This window comes from Onychomys torridus, chromosome X, assembly GCF_903995425.1.
Source record: "Onychomys torridus chromosome X, mOncTor1.1, whole genome shotgun sequence".
NCBI lineage: Eukaryota > Metazoa > Chordata > Mammalia > Rodentia > Cricetidae > Onychomys > Onychomys torridus.
Window position 1 is genome coordinate 45,871,420 of NC_050466.1, and position 24,995 is coordinate 45,896,414.

General features: G+C 37.2%; 2 protein-coding genes across 2 annotated transcripts; one reads left to right on the forward strand and one right to left on the reverse strand.

Moving 5' to 3' along the window:
• Positions 1 to 1,621: 1,621 nt before the first annotated feature.
• Fmr1nb (FMR1 neighbor) lies at positions 1,622 to 11,334 on the forward strand. Its single transcript, XM_036173877.1, has 4 exons — positions 1,622 to 1,922; positions 5,103 to 5,180; positions 8,340 to 8,477; positions 11,234 to 11,334. Exons 1-4 carry the CDS (start codon positions 1,622 to 1,624, stop codon positions 11,332 to 11,334), a joined length of 618 nt encoding a protein of 205 aa, XP_036029770.1.
• An 8,055-nt stretch (positions 11,335 to 19,389) lies between these two features.
• On the reverse strand, positions 19,390 to 19,728 carry LOC118573598 (placenta-specific gene 8 protein-like). The gene has a single exon (XM_036173878.1). The coding sequence runs from the start codon at positions 19,726 to 19,728 to the stop codon at positions 19,390 to 19,392; it is 339 nt and encodes a 112-aa protein (XP_036029771.1).
• Positions 19,729 to 24,995: the final 5,267 nt, after the last annotated feature.

The window sequence follows — 24,995 nt, forward strand, 5'->3', positions numbered from 1 at the left end:
GGAAACCAAGTCTAAGATTGCTTAACTTGTGAGGTAGTCAGAATTGAGCTCCCACCTTCTAGCTTGGTCTTCTTAGCCCTCAAAGTTTGGTGGTACCTGCTCATATATTCAATTTTATTTTTCATATGTGCTAGAACATGAATAAGGTTGTTGTTGGGAGGCACTTTTTCATGGGTCTGTTGAGTTTCTGTATGTATGAGAACTTTTTGCTCTTTGTCACCTATTCTATAGTCTTGCATCTTATGCTGGCATCTGTGAAACTTCAACTACACTGCTACTTGAAAGTAGGGAGCAAAATCTCAGATAATTCATGGCTCCTCCCAGTTGCAAGCAGTGCTTTCAGAAGTTGTTAGCAAATATTTTGGGATAGTTGTGTTCTGTTTAAATTATTTTTAGAGACATTAAGGAAAAAGAAAACAGAAAAACAAAGATAGAAAAAATGGCACGCAGGTTATAACCTTGTCAGAACCTGTAATTAAAGTAAAGGTCATTGTAAAATATTCCCATGCATTAGGGTTGGGTAGGAATGTGTGATAAATTTGAATGACTGTTTGAATAGGAAAACTTTCCCATTTTCCTTTAATTCAAGATCTACTAATTTTGCAGAGAATGATAGAAGAAAATTAGTAGAAGGTGAATATATACTATAAAGATAAAGATAGAAATGTAATTGAGGGGAGTATTTTTCACATCTCTTCTAAACCCAAATGGATTAAGGTAATAGTAATGGAAATATCACCTAAAAGAACCTTTGACTGAAAGCAAAAGAGTTAATGGGATTTGCCCATGGGCCAGATAGTAGAGCTAGAAAAAGTGGTATAGACCATGTGAAACACCCCATTTTGCATATGACACATTCAGATCTAGTAAGAGGAAGGGTGTCAAGTTCATAGATGGCAATGATGGTAATAAAATACAAATCTTCTTAGCATTGTATAATATTTCTCATTATTTTTGTTTATGTACTTTTTCTTATTTGTAACTCAATGTTAGGGTCACTGGAAGGAAAATATCCATTTATTCCACTTTTAAGGTCCTACTATGTGATTGTCTGTTGACTATCTGCCATACTGAGTCTAGATACCAAGGTGTGGCAACTTATTGAAAAACTGAATCCTTAGGTTCACTGAATTTTAAATAATTACAATTTTGTTTAAAGATCAACTTTTGGGTAATGGCCACTACAAGTGACTAATTATAGTGACTGTAACAACTGCAATACAATTAGGAATGGTAAGAGGAATTATAAGCTTGACTGTATCTGAATTTCAGTTATTTATTTTTGATATACAATCAGCAGCAATACTACTAGTATACATGCTATAAAACTCCCTCAGTTATTCAGCAAGCAGTTATACACACATATAATGTGCATAAGTGGAGTGGAAGTGCTTAAAACACCATCCATCCACAAGGTTAAAAAGACTACGTCTATGGAAGACTACAGAAAACATCACTGGGAAGGAGTGAGCCTCAGATATCGCGAGACCTGCTACTGTAGCAACTGTCACGAGAGCTCCAAGTTCCATGCGAGTTTCAAATCCCACGAGAGGTTGATTGTTGAGATTCTGGGTATCCCACAAGCAGAGAGGTGTTACCTGTGGCAGGTCAGTTCCGAATTATGCCTTCGGATCTCAGGCCAAAGCAGGGGAGAAATAGATCCAAGAACCGCGCTTTCCTCCGTAGAGCACATTGGAAGATGGCAGTTGCTGATAGCCGGTACAGAAGAGAGAATCCTGCCCTCAGGGTGTATCCAGGAGTTCCAAGTTCTGGCCAGGGGGTCAACATGGCGGCTGGCCCTCAGTTTGGCTTCTGCTCTGCAGTACGTCAGTGTCTGCAAAATATGTGGGCCCAGAGGCACTTGGGCCTGTTTTTGCTTTTACTCTGGACTCTGGCGATCCTGTTCTATCTTGTGAGCACTGGTGAGTGTTGATTCTAGGCTAGATAAGGTGTGACCGGAGCTTGGGAAGTGTGAGGGAGGTGAGAACAAGTGTGGGGCAGAGTGATGGGTGGTGCCTGGGAAGGAATTAGGGCAAAAAGGGGGTTATTGGGGTGCAAGTTGGCAGGAGTAATGGGATCAAAGGTGTCAGCGTGAGACAGAAGGCCAGGGGAATTAATAGAGACTAAGGGGGTTATTGAGACAGGGATAGACGAGATGAGGCAGGAATGGGGCTGAAGTGGGGACAGTGATAGCAGGGGCATGTAAGGTTGGGCTGGGGTGCTGGAGTGGGGATTCAGGGGTGAGGCAGGGATGGAGGTGATTAAAATGTGTGAGGTGATTGAGGGTTTGAGACCAATGTTGAAATGTGTGAGGGAATTTTTGAGAGTGTAAGGTAGGATTGTGGTGGAAGGTAAGGAGGATTGAGGGAGAGGCCCATATTGAGGGTTGACGTAGGATTGAGGGTCTGAGGTAGGAACTGAGGGGATTGAAATGTGTTTAAGTCTTCATCACAACACCTTCACCTCGGGATACCTTGCTCAGCCTTGATACAGGGGTGAAGAGCTTACTTAGTTAGTAGTGCCTTGACTTTATATGTCATGTGTTGTTAACTCCCATGGAAGGCCTTACCCTTTCTGAGGAGTAGACAGGAGTAGGGGGAGGTAGAAAAGAGGTAGGGGGAGGGGACAGGAGGAGAGGAGGGAGGGGAAATTGTGGTTGGTCTGTAAAATAAATTAAAAAAAACCTTGACCTCACACACTACCTTTTATAAAATGCCCGTTCTTTTTTAGGGCTAAATAGTATTTCACATATGGATTTTATACATATGTATATACACACATTTTATATTTGTGTGTGTGTGTGTGTGTGTGTGTGTGTGTGTGTGTAAAGTGTACCAAATTTGTGTTGTTTCTTACCTTTCTGTTACAAATAATGCTTCTATGAGCCTATATGTATAAATTATTGTGTGGCTATATTAATAACTTAGAATGGAATTTAAGATCATGTAGGAACTACATATTGAATTTTCTGAGGAAGCCATAGATACATTTATCATGACTGAATCATTTATGTCTCTGTCAGCAGTGTTGAACATTTGCTGTTCCATTCCCTTTGTGATGATAGCATCCTGATAGCCATAAAGTGGGTATCTTGCTTGGATTTTGACTTGCATTTCTCCAATGACTAATAATGCTGAACATCTTTTCATGTGTTTGTTGACCTTTGTTTAACTTTGGGAAAAATGTTCTTTTAAAAAGATGCCCATTTTAAATGTATTTTTAAATTTTAATACATTTTAAGAATTTTTTGTGTTCTATATGTTGGATCATTGTCCAAGAATATGATTTGCAAGTATTTCCTCCAGTTCTACAGATTGTCTTTTCACTTTTTTCATAATGTCCCATAATGTCTTTGTTTTATTTGAAATAGCCTTGCTACCTAGCCCAGGCCTGGTTAGCCCAGGTTATGCTGAAACTTGTCAAGATCCTTCTGCTTCTGCCTCTCACAGGCTAGGATTACAGGCATGGGATACCATGTCCAACATAATGTTCTTTGATGTATAAAATACTTAAATTTCTATGAATTCCAATTTATGTTTTTTCTTTGGTTGTTTGGTCCTTCAGTGTCATATCTAAGTAGCCATTGCCAAATCCAAGGTCATGGATATTGTTTCTGTTTTTCTTCTAAGAATTTTAAAGTTTTAGTTCTCAAGTTTGGATGTTGACCCATTTGTACTAATTTTTATATATGGTTTATGTGAAGATTAAGTTCACTTACTTTACCGTTTGCGTGCAACTAAATAAATGTTCCAATATCTCAAAAAGTTTTTAAAATTTTATTTAATTTTGTGTGTGTGTGTGTGTGTGTGTGTGTGTGTATCTGTGTATGTGCATGTTTGTATTGGGGTGTCTTAGAATCCAGAAGAGAATATCAGATATCCTGGAGCTAGAGTTAACAGACAGGTATGAGCATCCCAACATGGGTACGGAAAACTGAACTCTGGTCCTCTGAAATAGTAAACTGTGCTCTTACTACTGAGCACCTCACTAGGCCCTGTTGTTGTTATTGGGAGTGTATATGTGTATGTGAGTGAATGGATGTTTGTGCATACCATAGTCTGTATATAGAGGTCAGAAGATAACTTCAGAGAGTCAAGTCAGTTCTTTTCTTCCTGCCTTTATACCTCACCTTTCAAGGATCAAACTCAGGTTGTCAGGATTGTTTCGCAAGTGCTTTTACCAGTAGCCCATCTTGCTAGCACCAGATCAGATTGTTTATTTTGGCTACCCAATTGGCTAATGATAGCAAAGGGTATGAGAGTACAATAAAAGTGGCATTTAGCTGTACTATTAGTAGTAGTATAGTTCAGGGTTCTACTAGAAAGTAATAGCCCAGTGGTACAATGTGTGAGGCCCTGGGATTAATTAGGAGCACCAAAAAAAAAAAAAAAAAATCACCAAACAAAACAAACAACAAAATAAGAATTTATCAAAAATACTTTTTAAATATTAGCAAATATATAGCTCTAATAATAACAGTACAAGCAGGTGATAATCATTGTAATGTTCTTTAAAATAAAAATAAATTAAGAACAACAGAAATGTTTTCCTAGATAATAATTCAGCTATATAAAGGAATTCTGAGGCATAAAGAGACTATTGAGAAATATGTTTTCTTATATGGAATAGAATTGTGCAAATGAAACTAAAATTGGATTCTGTGTAATAGAATGAAAGAGGGGTAAAGAAGTGCTTTCTGTATCTTTGTGTGAGGACATCAGCATACGTGTTAAGACTTCATTATGTAGGTTCTGATTTAGTTGGGATACATACTGTTTCCATTTTTTCTCTTATTGTTTCTAATTTTTCCATTGATAAACCTTTAAACACTAAGCTCTTTTTTAGGCAAATTTTTTATTTAAGTCATTGTCCAGAAGGCCAATGGAATGTGTGAGCCTGTATGTTAAATATTTGTGCATTTGAATACTTTGTCTGTTTTGTAGCAGAATCGCTGTCTGATTATCAGTGCTATTTACACTGTTACAAGATTAAGATGCAACATCTGTTATATTTACATAATTAGTTTAAGCAAAGGTTAGTTACTATTAAGGCTTCATTGAAACTGACTTCTTTACACTTCTCAGATTCTGTGTCTCCAAGAGAGAAGTTGCAAAATCACAGTAAAGCTCCAGAACATGGATCCAACTGGGAATTTCTGTTGAACTTTTTCTTTCCAACAAGTAAGTTGTTGATTTATGTATGTATGTATGTATGTATGTATGTATGTATGTATGTATGTATTTATTAACTTAATGTCCTTGTTTTAAAGAGTAGTTAAGTACTCAGGAACCAGACTGTTTTCTCAACATTGGAGTGGAACAGACCTGAATTGAGCTCTGGCTCTGCCCTTTGCCTTAGGCAAGACAGTCTCTCTGGATATCAGGAAAAATACTCCAGGAATTGTGAGGATGACCTGGGACAGTAATTGCAAAGTGAATGTGGCAGATTAAGGCTTAAGTTTGTAATTTTTCATAAAATACTTTTCCTTAAAGCTTTTATAATTTAACCAAGGCATGACCTAATTTAGTCACTGACCCAGTGTTGTAAAATTGATGTCTTCTGTGTCATTAAGCAGTGGCACTGTTGTTATGGAATAAACCAGATGTTTTCCCATCAGTGTTAATGATAAAATTCCATGTTTCAAGTCACATCATATTGTGATCTGTATATGGTGCTTTTATTTTTTTATCAAGCACATGATAACCCTTGAGAATTATTAACCACAAATAAATGTTTTATTTTGTGCAGCGTGTGATCCCCTTTGAAAGTCAAGTTTCTCATAAATTGACACATAAAGATTTTACTAAAACATATGTAGAATTTATTTTAAGAAAATCTGATATACTTATCCAAACACAAAATTGAATCCGATGTTTAATTCCAGATCACACCATTCAACTCTACGGTGGGAAAATCTATGTATGCTTCTCTAGTGATTTCATCAAATATAAAATAGCTATTGTAACACCTGCTACCTGTGAGAATAGAAAAATAAATTAAAGCTACTGCCGTAGGCAAGTTGAATGAGCAAGAAAATAAACCTGGGAAGGTGTTATGTTGGATAGGCTAAAAGAAGAGCTTACTGAGTACAACAGTAAGTGACAGTTTAAGCTTTAGAGCTTTGACAACAGAAACAAACTGTCAAATACTTGTCTACTTGTCTAGGTTGATTATAATAATACAAAAAGTGAAGTGACCTTTACAATGGTCCAAATGAGACTTATTTATTAATTTTAATTTTCCTAACCTAACATAAGAAATCAAAATCAATTGTGAAAAAACTTTTTCCTCAAATGAAATTGTTTCTTCTTCCTTCCTTCATTTTCTCCTCCTTCCCTCCCTTACTTATTTTTGTTATTTTTTTTAAGATTTTATTTATTATGTATACAATCTTTTTTTTAAGATTTATTTATTTATTATGTATACAGTACTCTGCCTGAATGTATGTCTGCAGGCCAGAAGAGGTTCTCTCATTACAGATGGTTGTGAGCCACCATGTGGTTACTGGGAATTGAACTCAGGACCTCTGGAAGAACCACCAGTGCTCTTAACGGCTGAGTCATTCTCTCCAACCCCTCCTTTTATTATTTTTGACAGGAACTGACATAGCCAAGGATAACCCTCAAATTCTTTATGTAGCCTCCCTCCCTCCCTGCCTGCCTCCCTCCCTCCCTCCCTCTTTCTTTCTCTCTCTCTCTCTCTTTATTTCTCTCTAAGAAACATTAGATGTAGAATGATCTACATACTTGAAAACAGAGAATTAATATTTATCAATTGTACATGCTGTCTTTTTTGAAAAAAATAATTATGGAATACCTAATGGAAAGGATTTTGAGTATTTCCAACACAAATGATAAATATTTAAGATGCTACATATACCAGTTACTTCAGAATAACCATCACACACATACTATGTACATATATAAATATATATTTATATATTTATTGCAAGGTCACTGTGCCCCGTAAATGTATACAATTATGTGTCAGTTAAGGATAGTTTTTGTGATTCTGAAATGTTACTTTATATATATATATATATATATATATATATATATATATATATATATATATGGGTTTTTTAAATTAGCTTTTTAACAGTAGCATACAAAGGAATAGGTTCTAGTATAGTATTCTCATTCTTAGTATGTTTATTTTTTGATCTTCTTTTCCAGTCTTATTCCTCTGCTCACCTCTTGCTTCTCCTCTGCCTTCCCTCAGTTAACCACCTTTTGCTTCGTCATAAATATTCATGTTGTAACTATTTATTTTTATTATTTTTGATCATGTATCTATGTGTTGGATCCCCCCTGGAGCTAGAGATATAAGCAGCTGTAATAGTACATGCATGCTTTTAACCTCTAAGCTATCTCAAACTCCCATATATATTCAATTTACTTCTTTTCCTTCTTCTGCCCCCTTCCTTAAGACCTCCTTTTACCCCTGTCATAAATCTCCTGTCTAGTTTCATACTCATCACATATTCACACAGATATAAAAATCAAAAAAATATAAGATGCGTGTATGAGAAAGAACATGTAGCACTTGTTTTTTCTGAATTTGGGTTACTTAATAGAATAATTTCTAGTTCCCTCTATTTTTCTGTAAATGTCGTGATTTCAGAATTATAAAAAGTATTCTTATTCGCTATTTAATTCCTTCTGTATTATATTTGTGTCACTACCATTCCCCTCATAGCTTATAGTTATTTTTTTAAGTTATCTAACACATAAACATCATTTTTATTCTCATAAACAGAATTTGGAGTTTTTGAGGCATTTTAGATATGATAATGATGAATTTTAGACAATGGAATATATTACTTAACGTATCTCAGGCGACTTTTAAAACTATATTACCACACTGGGATTTAGTTCCATTCATAAGATGTCTGCCTAACATGCACAAAGCTGTGAATTTGAGCTCTAGCACTGCATGGAGACCGGATATGGTGGTGTACATCTACAACCCTAGCAGTCAGGAGATTGAGACAGGAGGATCTGGAGTTCAAGACCATCTGTGGCGGGAAAGAAAATTTGATATATAAGTCACCTTGGGTACTGGAGTCCTGGTCTCAAAAAGATACCTTATTAGCAATTTATGTATTTCTTCAGTTTTAACTATTAGTATTTAACTGTTAGAATTAACTAAGTGTACTATTAAGTAACTGGTAAGTTAAACTTGTATTTTCTCATTTTAACTCTAGAATTCATCATTATTTATATTTTAATGTACTGTGTTAAATGTTTTTCTTTTTCTCTTGCTTTGTATTTATTTGATTATGAAAAGTGTTTATTAATCATGCTAACTATTCTTTCTTGGATTCCTATCTTTGAAAGCATGCATCATAAGGGAGAATCAGAAGGTAGTAGCTTGTAATAACCAGCCATATCTTAGCAAGACTGAATGTTTAAGATTCAAGTGCTGCTTTTCATCATCTGGGACCAAAATGAGGTGCTATGCCCCACTAAGAGACAGTAAGTAGATCATGTCTCATTCATTTATTTGCTTTAAATACTGAAAAAAAATAAATAGAAAAACACTGAAATAAATAGATTGCAAAGTTTTAAGAACATTTTTAGATTTTCCAGCTTAACATTTCCTAGGTTAAAGACCAATGGTATCAGGAGAAATTCTGAGATTGTTCCTAGCAGTTTCTGTTTAGTCCTTAGATGATAACCAACTATTCAGAATTAGTCTAACCTGTTCAGTGCTTCTAAGCTGCTGTATGAGGTCTGACTCTGCCTGAGAGAAGGTACTAGAAAGGTGTAAAAAAGAGTATAGTACTTCTCTGTCTTGCTTATATATAACACAGATGCCTGACAGAAACTTGAAGAAGGGTTCATTTTAGTCACCATTTCAGAGGGTTCAGTCTACAGCTGCTTGGCTCTGTGTATTTCAGCAGAACATCATGGTAGTTAGAACATGTCATGGAGGGAGGAGAGTGAGCCATTTCATGACCAACTAGGAATCAGAGGTGGAGAATACAAGAGAACGCCATGACATGATGTAGTTGTTCTACTTGGTCCCTACCTCTGCTTTTCACTGCCTCCCAATGCCATTAGTAAACTGTAAGTCTCAAAAGTGATTAAAGCATTCATTAATTACAGGAGAGCCTTCACTAATCTGTCTCGAGATTTTCTTGCAGATACATTGAGAGGTGTGCTTCACTAAATCTTTTAGGCTTTTCTGAATCCAACAAAGTCAACTGCTAGTTAACATTTACTATTACAGGAAATAATCCCTTCTCACTCATGGTGAAGAGTCTTAGATGGTATTCCTATACCAAAAGCGAGATTAACAGGAGAAGAACATCACAAATTTATTTAATCATAGTTTTATGTGACACTTAGGCTTTTGAATTAAGAGCCGGTGATACAAGGTGACATTTAATATATTTAGATTCCATGAAGCACAGACACATGTAGAAATGATTGGACAAAGAGAGTATGATTTAAATGAGGACATCTGAGAAGGTCTGTCCAGATTCTTAATGTCCACTCTGTATAGCATTCCTTTCTGCCAGGTATTCGCCTCCAGGCCCTTTTGAAATAGAGATCCTGTGACCTAGTAAGTCAGGGGTTTCTTTCTTTTTGTTCTCTCCTTCTTCTCTTCTACCACTTTTGTTTGTTTGCTTGTTTTTGTTATTTGAAACATGGTCTCATGAAGCTCAGACTTGCCTCAAATTTGCTGTATAGTTGAGGATGTTCAGATTATAGTCATGTGCCACAGTACCCATCTGGTAATAGAATTTCTTTATCTCTAGCATTGAAAGGCAGGGGAAGATTAGAGTAATAGTTTTGAGCTTATGGCTGGCTTTGGGGAAAAGAACTTCTGCTTTCTATGACCTGTCTTGGGGTGAATAAATTCGAATTTCTCTGGCTTTTCCTCTGGGGGAGAGAAGAGTAGGAGATAGGAAGCCAGGTGAAAATCAGAAAGAAATTTGACTTCTTTTCTTTTTTTCTGAGACAGGAGTCTCCTGCATTCTAGTCTGGCTGAGAACTTTCTATATAGCAGGTGATGACCTCGAGTTTTCAGTGATAATATAGGCATGCACTACCACACCTAATTTATGTGGTGCTAAAGGTCAAACCTAGGGCTTTATGCATACATACTAAACAAGCAATCTACAAACTTCTGGCCTTCTAAGGCTGCATCTGAGGCCTTCTTCCTGGGTTATCATATCTGCTTAGTTGTAATAACACCACTTAGGCTTGCCTTAGCTTAATTTTTTGCTATTAGTTTCTCTTCCTGTGTCAAGTTATTCCCATTTACCTTGTGTTCAACAGCTTGGCATGTAGCAGTAGATGTGCATGTTTCCTGTTAGCTGTCTTTAGTAGCTTTTCTTTGTTCTGTTTCTTTTAGAATAATCCAAAGCAAAATTACCCTCTTAAGATTTTTCTTTCTTTCTGACGTTAAAGAAATAGCACCATCTTTTTTTTTCTCCTCCTTTCACTTGCTAGTGGGGACATACTATTTTTTGGTTCCACGATGAGTGTATTGGATGTGATAGAGCACTAAAAAATAATAACAGGATCCATGAAAGACAATATCTTAGGTTTATATGTGGCCCCTTTTCAACTTAGAGCTCTTTGTTGTACATCTAGTATTGATGAAAACTAAAGCCTGATCACAAATATAGTATTGAAGTTTTAATGTTGTCATGTTGTATTTAGAATTCATTCATCAGTTTATTGTTTCTATTATGTGTGAAGAAACATTTGGTTCTTTTAATGAAAAAAATTGATCCATGACTTACAATTCCCCAGTCATATTAGAAAGCATTTCCCAAGGCATATGAGGCTAAAGTATGCTTATTCACCTGCAGATTTTTGATTCTGTGTTTGAGTGCTTTATATTTTGGAAGTAAACACTGAAGAAGCCATTCTTTACCAAATTAACTGTTCATAGATTGATTTGTTCCTCAGATACTCTTAGGATGCAGAATTTATGGCCATAGAACAAGTACATTAAGGGCCATACAAAGAACCCAATATTATGAAACATAATCTGCCAATGAAAACAGCCTTATTATTTTGTTAAGGTATTGTTGGTGGGCACATTTTGAAAGTAGCTTTTAGTTGCACTTCAAGAAGTCCTACCTGAAGCATAACAAGGAGGTTCACCATTCACTTTATTAACTGATAGTTTTTTATAAATACTTTTATAAAATAGTTCAGATTTGCTTCTTTTGCCTAGGCATAAAAGTAACAAGATATAATTAAACCAACAGAGCCTACACAGATGCTCCGGGTATTTGGATTCGCTATGACCAGCATGGTAATCCTTGGATTTCTTCCTATGTATTGTTGCTCTCTTTGCCGGAGGAGGTAGGCAAACATAAACCTTTATTTGCTGATTGCTGACTATATGTGGATATTTGTGTGTTGACACATTCCTTGCATTGCTTTAAATATGAAGGGATAATGTTTGGATTCATTTTGGGGGGAAAAACCAAAAAATAAAATTAGAAATTTTTCTTTTAAAGACATAATATTTTTTTCATAAATATAAAATGTCCTGCTTAATAGGCTTTGTTTATTTTATCATCAAACAAATCCCAACTGGAAGGAAAAAGAAGTCTGCAAGCTGGAGATGTGTGGAGTTGGGGTAGCTATTAAGTGCAAATGAAAGGGATTTCTGGAAGTTGTAGGCTGCCAGGGGTCTTTTATCCTTGGTCTTAAAACATTGGTCTGTCTTTAACAGAAGTTATGTCAGATTTTTTCTTAGAGACTTATACAAAATACCAATGAAAAACTAGCACTTAATGTTTCCAAATTTGTTCATTTTTTTGTAGCTCCCCACCCACTGAAGCACACAGGTACACAACAGCCAGAATGAATATAAAAAGTGAGGCAGAGGATATAACTTAATGGCATAGTACTTCTTTTGCATGAGGCCCAAGGGTTCAGTTCCCAGAATTAGAAAAAAAATGTTAGAGAGTTGGGAGCATAGCATTTAGAGAAATCCCATCCATATTCAGATTCAAGTACAGGATCAGCACAGGCATGACTGAGAATAAGTGCATCTTTCAGTTTTCTGGGAAAAATTTTTGGTTGCAGATTAAGCATTTGTGATGATTTTACACCTTATTTTTTTTTCCATAGGGATCATCAAGGTTTCAGTTATCACTTTAGCAGACTGTGTGTGTGTGTTGTGGGGGGGTGTTTGTTGTACTGAGGATTGAACGTAAGACTGTGTGTGATAAGAAAGTGCTTCATTGCTAAGGGAAATGCTGTACCATAAAGCTGTGTCACCAGTCTTCACTTTTAATTTCCGGTTATAGTCTCATTGAGTTGTCCAGTCTGACTTTGAACTTACGATGTAGTTCAGGTTGGCCTTGTCCTTTTGATTTTTCTTCCTCAGCCTCTGCTTATCTGTGATGATAAGCCTGTATCACAAGGTATAACTTTAATAGATCGTTTTGAATTCTTCTGTTAAGTCATAACATTTTAACTATTCCCACTTGCATCCAAGCCAGTTCTTTTTCTCAGATTTCATTTAGCTTCAGATTTTGAGTGGATAATTTTCTCTGTGTGTAGTATATGCTCATGTGTATGAGGGTGCATGTGCCTGTGCTTGTGAGGAGGCCAGAGGATGCTAGATGTTCTGGTCTATCACTTTTTGCCTTATTCATTTGAGACAGACTGAGGTTACAGGTGTACAAGGTCAGTCTGGCATTTTTAAAAAATGTTACTACTAATAACCAAACCCAGATCCTGTGCTTGTATACAGGAACTCTTATTTGAGTGTATGGTTTCTATTCCATAGCCTCCTCAACTCTCTTTCTTTAAGTATAGTCATGTCATCTTTAAAAAAAAAATATTTATGTATTTGTGTGGGTATTTTGTCTGCATGCATGTCTGTTTCTCATACATGCTTGGTGCCCAAAGAGGCCAGAGGAGAACATCAAATCTCCTAGAACTGGAGATATATAGATGGTTGTAAGCCACCTTGTGTGTTACTTGGAATTAAACTCATGTACTCTGGAAGAGCAGCCAGTGCTCTTAACCACTGGGCAATCTTTCTAGTTCCTCATTAGCTTTTCTCATGTTTTTTTTTTTTCTTTTCTTTAGGTGATTGGGATTAGGCTTTTTATTTGTTTTGGTTTTTATTTCCTCTGTTCATCCCTTCAAAGCTTGCTTTCACATACACAAAAAACTTATGAATAAAAGTGAAAGCTTTGTTAGAATTTGATGACTAGAATTAGACCTTATAATTTAGAAAGTGTCTGGGTAATAGGATTAGTATGATTTCACTTGGATCTTCTATTACACATTTACATCCATTGGATTCTTTTCTTTAGAATGAAATCCAAAGATTATCCCCTGATGAGAACATATTTTATGTTTTATATAATATAAACTGTTTTAGAGACTCAGCCACTGTGAATACGAACTTGAAATACATATGTTCTGGTTTCCCATACTATTGTGCTACTATTTTGTATGAGGGGTATGCTCCTTTTGTCATTCAAAGCTGCCTACCATGGCCCCAGAACAAATGGCACTTTAACCTAGGTGTTTACCTCTGTTTCTTTGAGGACCATTGGTTGAGAGTAGATGAGACACTGTCAGTTTCTCCTGGAAAGCTAATTTTAGAATCAAAGAGCAGATAAGGAGATAAATGGAAGCCAAAGGTTTCAAAACTCTCCCTTTGAGGGGCAAGATACCTCATAAGAATAATCCTCTTACCTCACTTCCCATCTCCATTTCAAAGAATAAAGGACATAAGTTACTAAATTAGTCAAAATAAATGACTCCATAAGATGAAAATAAGTGTAGTAGTAGTAAAATCCATATATAGCTATTTAAAAAAGAAAATAAGGAGTGGAGAGAGGACTCAGCAATTAAAAATGTGTAGTGCTCTTCTTTCAAAGGCAAGCTTACAACCATCTGCGATTCTAGCTCTGGAAATGTCTGACACCTCTGGCTATATTCCCCTCTCACACACATACATCTACACACAGTTCATTTTTAAAGTTACATCTTTGAAAAGGAAAAGAAGCCAGGCACAATTGTTTGTGTAAATCACAGGAATTAAAAACAAAGTACAGATCTGCATTAACATGATCTGTGCCTCTGTTGAAAGAATCCTTTTGCCATTTCAGCATTGGGAGGCAGCCTTGTGCTCTTCTTACGGCGTTCTGTCTTATACATGAGCCATTAGAGTGTTCCTTATGGGGGAAAACTGTTATAATGACTCTCTTGGTCTTCAGTTGCAAACCAAAACAAACAAGATTTGATATTCTCTTGCCTGTTTAGTTTGGACACTATCTTTTATTTGTATGTCACCTAAAGAGCTAGCAACTGGCAATAATTGGAGCAATGAAAAATGAGAACAGGTGGGAGAAATGAAAACAGTGTTGGTGAAGATTATCATCACTCCCCAGAATCAAATAGATGTACTTCATTCTTTTGATGCTTCATGATTTCTGCAGTGGAGCATATTTATTCAGTACTGGCTTCACTGTGTAATGTGGAGTGTACAGAGATGTTGAAGACATATACCCAATTTTTAAATAAAAATTACATATTTATTTATATTTCTGAGTATGTGTCTGTGTGAGTGTATACACATGTATGTTTGTGTGTGTGTGCATGCATGAACATACGCACACGTGCGCACAAACACACACACACACACACACACACACACACACACACACACATACGTGTGTGTGTGCATGAAGTCCAGAAGATAGTATCAGAAGCCCTCTGCTTTGACTCTCTTTCTACTTCCTTAATGTAGAGCATTATCTCTTAACCTGGGGTTCATGTTTTCTTGGCTAGCCTGGAAGCCAACAAGCCCCACAAATCCTCCTGTCTCTGCCCACCTCAAAGCTGGTGTTAGGCGTGTTTCAGAGGACACATGGCTTGTTGTGTGGAGGTGGAGATAGGAACTCCAGTTCTCAGTATTTCAGACAAAACACAAAGGGAATTAAAGTAAGTAGAGATAGCAGGGCAGTCTCTGTGGAGGGGTGCCATTTGAACTGGGTTTTGAAGGGAAGGCAAGATTTGAATTAGATGGGGGAGAGGCCTTTCCACAGAATTCCTTACATCAGGAAGGAGAACTCCTTATAGTGTATGCCCTTTAACAGCTTCTTGTTTCTAAGCAGAGGAGACTGAACTTTGTCTTTGGAATAATTAGTACTGAGTTTCCAGTTTGCTTCTGTTAGATTTGAGGTCAGATTTGATATAATCCAAATACACAGAAACTTGAACCTGCTTTATTAGTTGCATAAATGCAAAAGGGAAGAGAGTACATAAGTGAAAAGCTTTCCAAGAATTTGCTACTAAATAGCTTAATTAAACTTGTATATAAGATGTATTTTGAAATTCACTACACTCTCAAGGTTGTGTAATATCTCTTTTTAGCCTCATTAATAGGGATCAGAAGCTTCATTAGGTTTAAGTGCCACCAGTAAGCTTAAGACTAACTTATATGAAGAAGGAGGAAAAGATCTGGTGGATGGAGACAGCAAGAAGCATAGGAGAGCTCTAAGGGTGGGGGTGGGGTAGGGTGAGGAAAACTTGAATCACTACCATTAGATTAAGTTTATCAAGCTCATTGATTAAGTTTATAAAGCTCATTGATTTTCTCGGGTTGGGGATTTAGCTCAGTGGTAGCCTAGCAAGCCCTAGGCCCTGGGTTCGATCCTCAGCTCCAAAAAAAAAAAAAAAATGATTTTCTCAAATAACCAATTCTTTGTTTAATTTTTTGTTGTTATTGTTGTTTGTTCCTATTTTATTGATTTCAGCCCAAGTTTGATTATTTCTTGTCATGTGCTCTTTTTGGATGCAGTTTCTAATTTTTATTCTAGAACTTTCAGGTGTGCCATTAATTTGTTAATATGAGGTCTATCCAAAGATTTTTTTTTACATAATCACTCAGGGCTATGAAATTGCCTTCATTGTGTCCCATAGGTTTGGGTATGTTGTGTTTTCATAATCATTCAATTCTAAATGTTTCTAATTTCCTTCTCAATTTGTCTTGACCCATTTTTTCATTCAGTAGTTTTAATGAGTTTGTATACTTTCTGTTTCTAATGTTGATATCCATCTTTAATCCATGGTGTTCAGACTGAATGTTGGGTAGTATTTTAGATTTCTTCTCTCTGAGACCTTTTTTGTGTGTCTTAGTATGTTGTTTTCATTAGCTTTTTATTAGTTGTAATAAAACACCATAACCAACAGCAGCTTGGGGGAAAAAGAGTTTATTTGGCTTACATGTCCAGGTCACAGTTCATCACTGATAGAAGTCAGGGAAGCAACTTAGGAAGAAATGTGGAGTCAAGAACTGAAGCAGAGGCCATGGAAGAATATGCTTACTGGGGTAGCCAGAGTTTCTTGTGTCCTGCCCAGCTCCCCCTCCCGTGTTCCAGACAAATCCATTATCCATGGTTCCACAGCCGCTCAGACCCAAGTAAACACACAGAGGCTTGTATTATTTACAAACGGTATGGCCTATGACATCAGCTGCTTGCCAGCTAGCTCTTTCAGCTTAAATCAACCCATTTCTATTAATCTGTATGTTGCCACGTGGCTGTGGTATTACCCGATTGCTGGCATCTTGCTGTCCCTTAGGTGGCGGCTGGTGTCTCTCTCCCTCTGCTTTTCTTCCTCTTGTCTCTCTCTTGGATTTCCCTCTTGGCTATAACCTGACTCACCATAGGCCAGAGCAGCTTCTTTATTAACCAATCATAGCAACACATATTCACAGCATACAGAAAGACCATCCCACAGCACTTTCCCTTTTCTGTCTAATAGAAAAGGAAGTATTTAACTTTAGCATAGTAAAATTACATATAACAGAACAGTTACAATATCTATCTAGTCTATTTGTATTGATAAAATTAAAGAAAATATTCTATCATCTGTCCTATCTTTATGAGTCTAAAGTTTCATATCTAATTTATCTTTTTATTATAACCAAGGAAAATTATAACTATCTAGTCTTCAACTATGTCAAAGACCCCAGAAGGATATAATATTACCTAAGTAAACAGGAAGTGCATTGTAAGCAACTTCCAGCGTTCTAGAAATCACAGAGACATCTAGCTGCCTGGAGAGTCACCCAAAGTTCCTCTGCAATGTTTGGGCATCCGTCTTTAGCCTATAGGGCTACAGGTTTTTAGTCATTTCTCCCTGTGTCCTGTAGAATATCTGGCAGTCTTCTCTGCAAAACAGGAACCTGAAGGACCATCTCACCTTGTTTTGGCGAAATTCAGTGCTCCTTTTTACATGTGTCCTGCACTTCCAGTTTATACAACATTTTTTGTCAAGCAGTCCAGGCAAGAACAGTTTCTTGCCCAAATGGCTAACTTTTGCCATAAGGAAAGCAAACTCCATATGGAATTTCTTCAATGTCCATCATCTTTGAAGTAAATTGGTGGTGCCAGGAGTAGATGTGTCTCATTGTCCAGAAAGTTTAAATTTTTAAAACATTTTAAGTGCCATATTCAGTAATTCTTTGTAGTATTTGAAGATTACCTACCTAATTGACATATATTTAGATAAAACTTAACTAACATGGCTATAAGTTTGATTATCATGCATGACTAGTTATTAATCTGTTTCTTAATTATACATTACAATTTCAAATGAGCTGTGCAAACATAATACCTTAAATAAGAGTAAAAATATACATACAGTATAACAAAATTAGCTTTAAATTTCTATCAATAAACTAAAATTTATAGCAATGTAAAACTTTTTAAACAAATTGTTGCTCTTTAAAAGTAGATTCAATAATCTACCCTTTTATTCTATCATATCCATAATATCCCCTTTCCTTTTTTAGAAAGAAATTATATTTATAATCAACCCTCTTTAAATAAAAATAAACATTTATAAACAATATTTTGGGAATTTGGGAGTAGCTTTTTATACTACTTCCTGCTGCTTGGGTATGCTGGCAATCTTATGGGGATCCTGAGAAAATTAAGAGTTATGGTCAAGTTCTGGGGAGACTGGCTCTGACCTTTGTTAATAGGTACTGTCTGTTAAGGCTCAGGAGGCCTCACTTAATCAAATCTGATCCATCTTAACCTGGAACAATTCCATAGCCTCTTGCTTCCTGTGGAAACAAAAGGAGAGCCTCCTTTCCAAAGCAACGTATCCTTAGATCCAAATTTTGAAGTCAAGATACCCTTAAAATATATATATGTTTAACTCAGCAGCCTTTATACTCAAATGTATCTCTCCAGTTAAAAATCCCAAAGACAATATAATCCAGACTCTGTGTTATTTTCATCTTTATGTGGCTTAATTTTTATATTATTTTTACCACCTCTTTAAAGATTTTATTTTTGAAAACTATTTCTTTATATAATTGTCTTGTATTTATTTTCTTCTTTCTTCCAAGCCTATGTACATTTTCACACACATTGTAAACTGTTTAGAGGTTTATTCAATCTGAATCTGTCTTGTGAATCTGTTGCTTTAAACTGCAGTGTGGCTAGGATGAAAGCAGCCTTGGCTGCTGACTCTGTCCATCTCAGCTTTCCACAATGGTGGAGGTACCTTTGCTGCCAGCTCTGGGATCCATGCTCATCACTGAGTCTGGGCAGCATGTAGCCCAGAAACCTTTTTTTTTTGTCTGTACTAGTAAAAGCTAAATCCACTATGCAAGTGTCCTGCACAGCTTGGAGACACCTCTATGTACTGCAGTAGGAATCCTACATGCTGTAGGTTAAGTCCATATACCTTGAACCTCCCATACTGTAGCTCACAGCTTGCCTGAGAGACACAATTAGAAAGCTATTTTTAGCTGTTTTAGAATCTTTTTTTAAAAAGATTTCTCAGGTTTGGGGTGGAAATTCTTGCTACCACGTTTAGTGCCAAATGTAGCCAGAAGTTTCTTGGGTCTCGCCATAGCTTCAAGTCTCTCCAGTCATGCCCGGTCCCAAGGCTTATAAAATAATCATTCAGAGGCTTAATGTTAATTACCAGTTGTGTGGCCTATGGCAGGCTTCTTGCTAGCTAGCTCTTATAACTTAACCTCTTTCTATTAATCTATAAGTTGCCACATGGCCGTGTCATTACCAGTCTGCTGGCATCTTGCTGCTCTTGGCGGTTGTGGACATCTCTCTTCCTCTCCTTTCTTTTCTTTTTTTTTTTTTTCTTAGTAAAATCTTTTATTTGGTTTATGTGTAAAGTGTAAAAAATTCATAAGCTGGAATATTTGATGATACAGGAGCAAGGAGAAGCCAGTTCAAACAGCAACATCCATTTAAAATAAATCAGATAGTCAAATTTCTAAAATGCCATCATCTTGGAATTATCTCGGCATCCATTGTATCTCAGTTGCAAAAGATTTGGAAAGACTGGCTGAAGAGGCATGTTCTGGGTTCTGTGACCTCAGCAAGAGCTCTCCCCATCCAGCTCCTTAGAAAGTATTCACGGCTCTCCTCCGGTTAATGTCTCTCTTAATTTGGCACACAGAGCAAACAGGACAGAAGAGGGTGGCCATATAGTCATCACAAAGAGATCCAGGAATGCCATATCGGGTTCGGTAGAGGGTCCTCTTCACCACAGTTGTCCCACACAAACAGCATTCATTCATGTCAGCTGCCACTTGACACCCAAGGCGTGTAAAGCAGAACGTCCAACAGAGGCAGACTCCGAAGTCGCTGAAGCAAATGCACAGGCTGGTCTGCCAGTTGGAGTTTTGGAGAGCATGAACAAATCCGGCTTGAGTCATGATGACTGTTGGTGCCTGGGCCATCTTCAGTGTGAGGTCTCAAAAGCCCCAGTAGTTGAAAAGGGTTGGAGCAGGAAGTGTCTTGTCTCTTCCTCTCCTTTCTTCTCTCTGTGTATCTGCTTGGATTTCCCACCTGCCTCTCAGCTGCCTTGCCATAGGCCAATGCAGCTTTATTTATCAACCAATCAGAGCGACACATATTCATAGTATACAGAAAGACATCCACAGTATACTGACTTACTTGTGACTCACTCAGCTTGCTTTTTTATACCACCCAGGACCACCTGCCCAGCGGTAGTACTACCCACAGTGGACTAGGTCATCCCACATCAATCATTAATCAAGAAAATTTCCCATAGCTTGTCTACAGGAAATCTAATGGAGGCATTTTCTTAATTAAAGATAATCCAGATGATCTTAGCTATGTTATGGTGACAAAACAAAAATAAAAATCAATACACAACTAACTAGCACAGATGTGTAAGTATATTGCCCAAATGACCTTGACAAGTATTAAAGTACTTCAGCTTTCCTAAAAGATGTTTTCCTGATCAGGTGTTCAACAGACATATTTGGACTACCTCTTAAGCGAGAGTGCAGTACTGTGCAATGTTTTAGGCAATTTAGAATGTCATGTTTCAACCCAAGGTCAAAGGCTGACATGGTTTTCCCTTAATGAGTCTCAAGAAAGCCGTTCTACCATTATCTTTTCATATGATGCTTTAAGTCTTAGAGTGCAATTATGATGCTTTCATTTCTTTAAGGTTATTTTTATTTATGTGTATTGTGTAGCATGAATCTTAAAAGTTCTTATTAATAAAATCAAAACCAGGGCCAGGTATTAGGGTGAATGCTGGAAGATCAGAGAAGCAGAACAAGCCACAGCCACCTCACCTCACCAGTTCCTCATCTGATCCTGTTTCCTCAGACTAGAAGCCTCTGTGTTCTCATCCAAATGGATCTCAGCTAAACTGTGCTGCTCAAAAGCCTAAAAGCTTAACCAGCTCTAGTTCCTGGTTTTTATGCTTTATATACCTTTCTGCTTTCTGCTATCACTTCCTGGGATTAAAGGCATGAGTCACCATGTCTGGCTATTTCCAGTGTGGCTTTGAACTCACAGAGATCCGGATGGATCTCTGCCTTTGGAATGCTAGGGTTAAAGGCATATGCTACCACTGTCTAACCTCTATGTTTAATATTATAGCTCTTCTGTTCTGATGTCCAGATAAGTTTATTGGGGTACACAATATATCAACCACATATGTGTCCATGTAAGTTTATGTTACAAGTACCCAGATACTGACAGAGGCTAGAAGGGGTGTTAGATTCCCTGGAACTTGTGTTACAAGTGCTGGTAACTGAACTAAGGTCTTTTGGAAGAACAGGACACACTATTAACCACTGGGATACCTCCTTAGCCTCTGCTTCCCCTTCTTATAATTGGTTTGTTACTAGGAAAATGTGACATGAGGTCTAAAGTATATTATGAGAAAAGGAGCCCATCCTCAATGGCATCTGACCTTGCTAATGCCAGCAGCTTCCTTTGTTAGTTAGAATTTATTAGCGGAACAGAACCAATAGCATATGTGTTACAAATAGAGTTTGCTTAATTTTCTTACATGTTTCAGTCTGGAGAGTTGAATGGCTTTCTGCATGCTGGAGTAGCTGAGAACCTAATAGTTGCTCAGTCTGAGTGGCTTAGAGGACAAATGGCAATTCTTTTATTTTCTCTTCATAATCTTGTAGTAAGACCTTATCTCTATCATCTTTGTGTTTCCCTGTAGCAAGATTCCTGGAAGACAACCTCCCAAATCATGACATGGAGACTTATTATTAATTATGAATGCTTGGCCTTAGCTTAGGCTTGTTTCTTAGCTAGCTTTTTTTTTAAAATTTAAAATAACTCATTTCTGTTAATCTATGTGCTGCCCTGAGGCTCTTTTACCTCATTTATGTACTGTCCATCCAGCTTGCTTGCTTCTTCTGTGTCTGACTGGCTGGTCCCTGGCTGGCTGGGTCCCCTTTCCTTTCTCCATTCCAGCTCCATCAATCTCTCTTCTTCCTAGCTATTGGCAGTTCAGCTTTTTATTAGACCAGTTAAGTGCTTTAGGTGGGCAAGGTGGAAACAGCAACACATCTTTACATAGTTAAATAAATGCAGGGTAAACAAATGCAGCACTTCTTTACATAGTTAAAAATTATTCTGCAACACAAAGAAATGCAACACATCTTTACATAGTTAAACAAATATTCTATTCCACAAATATTCTGTCCCCTGCTTAGTTCTTTAGAAACTGAAAGCCCTATAAACAATAAATAATATTTCTTGATATAAATCAGCTAATATTTATAACATAATGCTCCATCCTAATGGAATTGCATGCCCAGAAGGGAGAAAGGAGGAGGTTAACACAGATGTAGAAAAACTTTACTTTAGATTTTCCTGGGTCTGAATTTGAATCCTGGCTCATTAAGTAATTTGGCAACCTCAGGCCAGTTACTTTTCTTATTGTTGTTGTTGTCTGTTCAATTTATTTATCTGAAAAATGGAAATAATAGAACCAGTGCCTGTGTTTCTCATTGAGAAAATTAATGAGGTCTTAGATACAGATACTATTAAACGGACTGTGCAGGTTTACTTATGTATTTATGGATGTGTATATATATATCTACACATGTAACAGTAATGATTAAAAGAATTTGAGAGGGGGAGTGTACACGGGAAAGGTTGGAGGAAGGAAAGGGAAAGGAGAAATACTATAATTACATTTTAATTAAAAATAAAAGTATGCTCATGTAGATCTTATCCATTTCTCTGTCGTTGGGCAATCCCTGTGTCTTTCTTAGGGTCTTCTTTACTAGGTAGCCTCCCTGGAGTTGTGAATTTCAGTCTGGTTATCCTTTGTTTTACATCTAGTGTCCACTTATGAATGAATACATACCATAAGTTTTTCTCTGCCGAGTCAAGGGTCGGGGTAAAGAGAGCTTAGGGAAGCGGGAGGCCCCAGCTGGATCAAGAACAGAGTGGGAGAACAAGGAAAGAGATACCATGATAAATGAAGACCCCATGGGAATAGGAAGAAGCAGAGTGCTAGAGAGTTCAGAAATCCACAAAGATACCTCCATAATAGACTACTGGCAATGGTCGAGAGAAAGCCCGAGCTGACCTAATCTGGTGATCAGATGGCCGAACACCCTAACTGTCATGATAGAACTCTCATCCATTGGCTTGGAAGCAGATGCAGAGATCCACAGCCAGGCCCCAGGTGGAGTTCTAGGAGTCCAATCAGCGAGAGAGTGAGGGATTATATAAGCAAGAGATATTGAGACCGTGATTGGAAAAATCACAGGGACAAACAGCCATACTAGTGGAAACACATGAACTGTGAACCAATAGTTGAGGAGCCCCCATGGAACTGTATTAGGACCTCTGGATAAGTGAGACAGTTGATTATCTTGAACTATTTAGGAGGCCCCCAGGCAGTGGCAGCAGCACCTGTCCTTGGTGCATGAGCTGGCTTTTTGGAACCTAGGACCTCTGCTGAGACATTTTGTTCAGCCTTGGTGTAGGGAGGAGGGAACTGGACCTGCCTCAACTGAATCTACCAGGCTGAGCTGAATCCTCAGGGGAGACCTTGCCTTGGAGGAAGTGGGAATGGGGGGTGGATTGGGGGAGAAGGCTGGGGGGTGGGAGGAGGGAGGACAGGGGAATCCGTGACTGATATGTAAAATTAAATTAATTATAAAATAAAAATACTGAAAAATAAATAAAAGCAAATTTATAAATAATTAAATAAGGCCATTCATGCACATGAAGTCATTAGTGACACAATCTGTAACATGCCTGAGGTTAGCATGTACTAGCTAGTGCTTCAGTATGGTGAGACCTGGTATAAGTCCTAGTTTAATCATTTCAAAATAGGAAATGTAGCACTTTCTATGACTTTTGTGGGAATTAAGTAAGATAAACTCTATGAGGTACCTGGGCAAGATTTTGGCACATAATGTCCTTATGGGTGCTCCTCTACTTGATCACTGCACAAGGGAGTATGGGATTAACTAACAAATGACAGCAAAAGTAAGTGAATATTGTAAATAGTAATGCAATATAAACCATTACTGTTGATTTTGAAGGTCAGACAACAGGGGATTCTTTCTGGAGTAGGAGTGAAAGGAAAGGTGTCCTAGACCATAAAATGTATAAATTGGTTGTTGAGAAGGTACCATTTATGCTACAGAGCAGTTGCAATGCCTGTTCTGATTGTGTGGGTTCCTATGATCACAAGGACTATTGATAGAATGATATTAATGTTTATAGTGATAAATTTGAAGGAGCCAAATGCAGTACATTTTTCAGAATGAGGTAAAAACAAATCAGACAGGAAAGTTTAGTAATCTGGGTGAATAGTGTTGCTATCTCAACACTGTTGAAAAGTAAAGCTTCATTCCAGGTCTGACTCGTCAACTTAATTCCTTTCCTGCTTAGTTTTGAACTAGTAAACAGAAATCATCAAATTATGAGCTAGTGTGTGAAAGAATGTTAAGTGATTCAGTTACTTCTTACAGAAGCACTAACTTAACTCCCATACTAGAAACAGCATCTTGGTACACTGGCCTTTAGCAGCTTCCACAGCAAAAACTAATTTTAAAAGTGAAATATTTCTATATCAAGTTTTTTAATGTGTTCCAAAACTAGTAAACTTTCCTGACTTTTGATTGTCCCTTAGCTGTTTCTCTTGCTATGGGCTTCTAGTGGTTTGAAATTCTTTTGTTCAGTAGATATATAGAATATTTCACACAAATAATTAACCTTGCCAATACAGTATGCCTTACTAAATGTCTTAGCTATATTGCAGTTTTTTTATATTAATCATCAGATACTTAGTCTACATGTCATTCCTAACATTTTTCATTTGAAAGAAATTAAGTATCAAGTGAGCTCTTTGAAAAGGACTCTTGCTTCAAGACTACTTTTAGGGCAGTCAGAGCCCCTGAAGTCCTACAAACCTTGTCTTTAAAGAGCCCCAGGCCATCAAAAACAGAAAAGCAAGATGTGTTAGGAACATAGTACCTGACCACTCATCACCCTAAGGATTTATTGGTGCATACTGTGTAAATGGAAGCTGAGCTTGACACCTGGTGCTCTTCACTAGGGATAAAGTCAGTGTCCTGTCACTTCAAGCACAGTATCCTGAACTTGTAAAAGTATGGTGCAGTGACATCGTGAATAACAGCCTGTGCCCAACACTTGTGCCTTGGAGTGTTTATTGAAACTTTGTAGAACTGACATC

What these genes read in the sequence shown, in the direction of transcription:
- LOC118573598 (XM_036173878.1), bottom strand. Translation starts at nt 19,728, where the DNA reads ATGGCCCAGGCACCAACAGTCATCATGACTCAAGCCGGATTTGTTCAT.
- Fmr1nb (XM_036173877.1), top strand. Translation starts at nt 1,622, where the DNA reads ATGCCTTCGGATCTCAGGCCAAAGCAGGGGAGAAATAGATCCAAGAAC. An exon ending in GTTCTATCTTGTGAGCACTG is followed by an intron (nt 1,923 to 5,102) that starts GTGAGTGTTGAT and finishes TGTCTCCAAGAG; the next exon opens with AGAAGTTGCAAAATCACAGT. An exon ending in CTATGCCCCACTAAGAGACA is followed by an intron (nt 8,478 to 11,233) that starts GTAAGTAGATCA and finishes TTAAACCAACAG; the next exon opens with AGCCTACACAGATGCTCCGG.